The sequence below is a fragment of the Vollenhovia emeryi genome, unplaced genomic scaffold (genome assembly GCF_000949405.1).
Source record: "Vollenhovia emeryi isolate VEMERY1.0 unplaced genomic scaffold, V.emery_V1.0 DF939131.1, whole genome shotgun sequence".
In the NCBI taxonomy this organism is placed as follows: Eukaryota; Metazoa; Arthropoda; class Insecta; order Hymenoptera; family Formicidae; genus Vollenhovia; species Vollenhovia emeryi.
In genome coordinates this window covers 132,436-135,734 of record NW_011967235.1, presented here as the reverse complement: position 1 = coordinate 135,734, position 3,299 = coordinate 132,436, and the positions used below count along the sequence as shown (strand labels likewise).

The 3,299-nt window shown below is 31.4% G+C and overlaps 1 protein-coding gene across 1 annotated transcript in view; it reads right to left on the bottom strand.

Annotated features, from left to right (window-relative positions):
• Positions 1-468: 468 nt before the first annotated feature.
• LOC105568101 (stearoyl-CoA desaturase 5) overlaps positions 469-3,299 on the bottom strand; it is an 11,963-nt gene continuing 9,132 nt past the window's right edge. The window contains exons 5-7 of the mRNA XM_012023494.1: positions 2,614-2,819; positions 2,034-2,219; positions 469-1,564 (exon numbers count right to left, since the gene is read on the bottom strand). Of these exons, the coding sequence (XP_011878884.1) occupies positions 1,255-1,564; positions 2,034-2,219; positions 2,614-2,819 (702 nt within the window). The 3' untranslated portion in view covers positions 469-1,254. The remainder of the gene's footprint in view (positions 1,565-2,033; positions 2,220-2,613; positions 2,820-3,299) is intronic.

Below are 3,299 nucleotides of genomic sequence, written 5' to 3'. Positions count from 1 at the left end.
AACGATTGTTATGACATTAATACACATGAAACACTTACATTTTGCAACGTATCTTCTTTCCAAATACATCGAAAATATTTTCTTGGTGTGAAATAAACGTTATTAATTTTTCTTTTTTTATAAAATCGCGCATACAGAAACGCAGTTTCGCGATTTTGTAACACGCAAAAATCGCACGTATTTGTTAGGGATTCTAGTTAGCACGCATTTGTCTTCAAGTAAACATTATTACAAATTTCTACATCCAATCTTTTGATTTTTATCTTATATTTTTGGCAAGTTAAATAAGATTATAATCACCTGTTCGTCAGGTGTAGCAAGCATATAGGAAAATGATTGTCAGGACATATTTTTGTCAAGAACACAAAATTATTAAAATTAGTTTTACTATTAAATATAAAAATCACACAATTGAATTGTATTGTATTATATCGCAATGAGCTCACACACATAAATAAAGCACTAAAATAGTGTATAATAAAATATATATTTTTAAAGACATTTTTAAGTAGGTACATCACGTCTTTTTATTCGGTACCTATAGCTTTAATTCAAACGTCAAATATCAGTTTAATTGCGAGTAATTTAGAAATGATTGTTCGGTGTTCTAAATTAGCAAGTATCATTCTTATTAGACAATAAATTTATCATCATATATACTTAATTTATAAATGAAATAATACATGTGTATGTATACACTCAATCAGCAAAATGTCAGCAGATTGGCATGAGATTGGCAGCAGATTTATCAGAAACCCATATCAAAATCATAGCCATCTGTGTCCGCATCTGGTATTTGTTTTGGCAACAGATTCAATCAAATTATTTTGTTTTACTCAACAAAATGAGTCTCTCAGTGTATGCTGTCAACAGATTGTAGGCAGAAACCGAGCAGGTCCAGTTATGTGAGTAGATTTTATTGTATTTTTGCTGACATGCTGGCAACATATCGAATATATCAGTTCCTGTATGCAATCTGCAGTCTTTCTGCCTTCAAAATTTGTAGTGGGCATTTAACGAAATCTGTTCTGACAGGTCTAGGCTATCTGAGCATACATAGCAAGAAATTTCATAGTTGGTGTAAGTTGGGGGTTTGAATTCCACAATTAATTAACTTTCATAATTAGATTTTCGTTTTGCAGGTATTAGTGTTTAAAATTTTTTAAATTTAGTTTTTTAATTAACATTTGTAAAATATCAATTACATCTAACAATTTTATTAAAGTTAATTTATTATCTGGAAAATTTGCTTTCCTAATGCGTAAATATTAACGTCTCCTTAAGAGCGGTTTGTACCGAATTTTCTTTTATCTCCGCGAAAGCTTCATCCATCGTCATCTCTGATGTGGCAATCTTATAAAGAGCTTCACGTACATCTTCGCTGGTAACAGTCGTTAGTTCGTTAACTAGTCCGAGTTCACGCCACATCTTGAGGATGAAAGTGTTAAAACCGTTTTCATAAGCACCGAACTCATCATTTTTCCAGTCAAATGAAAGCACATAATGATAATTCAGCCAGTAAGACTTTGACACGAAAAAAACCGAATTGTCATCGACCGGGAACCTGTAACATTAATGTCAAATATTAAACTGAAGCAAACTCAACAAACATAATGTGAAGATTACACTATTATAATTATGAAAAATATAATAGGGATATGAATATCATTAGAGAAGAAAAGAGAGAAATGAAATAGTTATCTTAGACTAAAATATGAGAATTTTTTAACGCTCAATATAAAATTCTAAACTTGTCAATAACAATAATTTTATTACTATCTTAAACTATCACTAAAAAGTGTATAATTAAAACCATATTTAAAAATACTAAATCTCTTATAAAAATTTTTTTCCTTTATGATGTTCTTGAAATTTATGACAAAATATTTTTTAAATCTTCTTTTTTCTCAGATTCCGTTAAGTACTACTTGCAATGGATACCACCCTCGTTAATCACAACGGTACTATAACTTTTTAGCATCTCAAAGAATAGCTTGTAGAAAAACGAGAGCGTATAAAAAACAGATATTAACTTGTCTCCCATCTTCAGGCCCCACACCAATAACGCGCTGTTCACTAGCCAAGAAATATTGGTAGTTATTAATAACCGCGCTGCACCAATGATTAAAATCGCATTAGCATACGATTCATCCCAGTATGTTACTGCCACGTTGATAGGCAGCAGAAGTCCGAGCACGATGAATAATATCCAGTAAAACCTACGCAATATACTTGCTTTAATAATTATTTTTGTATATTTATATTTACCACAATTTCTCACAATGATGTAGCTATAGATTAATTTATTATACGTTCAGAGATACAACCCCCTCATAAGGTAGCAAAAAGAAATGAAATAAAAAAGAAAAAAATACGACACGTAAAGATATTGTTAATAAAAGAAGCGAATAAAACTAGAAAATCAAATAATTAAAGAGATAAAAATGTAAATATTCCTTAAAAAAAGTATATTGACAAAAGATAGATATCAATAGAAAATGATAAATAATTTTATTTCTATAGAATTCTTTATAATTTATATGTATACATATATGTATATAAAGAAATACATAAAAGAAATAAGCTGTTTCAACTATAATTAAAGAGACATACTTTCTTTGCGTCCAAACATATCCATCCATTTCCACATCGCACATATCAATATCTCTCGCATATGTCTTCAAGTCAGAGGGTGCTGATAAGAAGTTACTAATCACATGGGAGTATAAGAACCCTTTCTTATGATTGTACGGATCCCTTTCGGTGCCATAAAATCTATGATGTATTCTATGCCAAAAGACCCAGTCATATATCGAACCCTGACAGATAAAAATTTTAATATAGTTATTTTTATAATTTACAATTTTTATTATGCTATATCAAAAGGTTATTAATAATGCTGGATAAGTCTTCATTGTATTATAGTTCTCTATTGTAAAATGCATGTTTCTAGATTCGCACAGACTTTGCAATTACAGTTTATTAAAGTTAATAAATATGATCGCTATACAGGGTGATTCAAAATAGGTATAGTGTCCCTGAAATGTCGTATTCCTGATTAAATTCTAAAACGATTTTTCTCTTACTAAAATGTTCTCCGAAGCTTAGTTTTTGAATTATTCAAAGAAATAGTCAGCGAATAACTGGCCGAGTACAAGAGGCAGACAGGAGCGGCGCACCGCCGCGGCGCCCGGCGGCTCACGCGGGGCGGTCAGCTGAGCGATCAGCTGTAGCGTTGCACACGCACATCTCTCTCTCTCTCTCTCTCTCTCTCTCTCTCTCTCTCTCTCTCTCTCTCT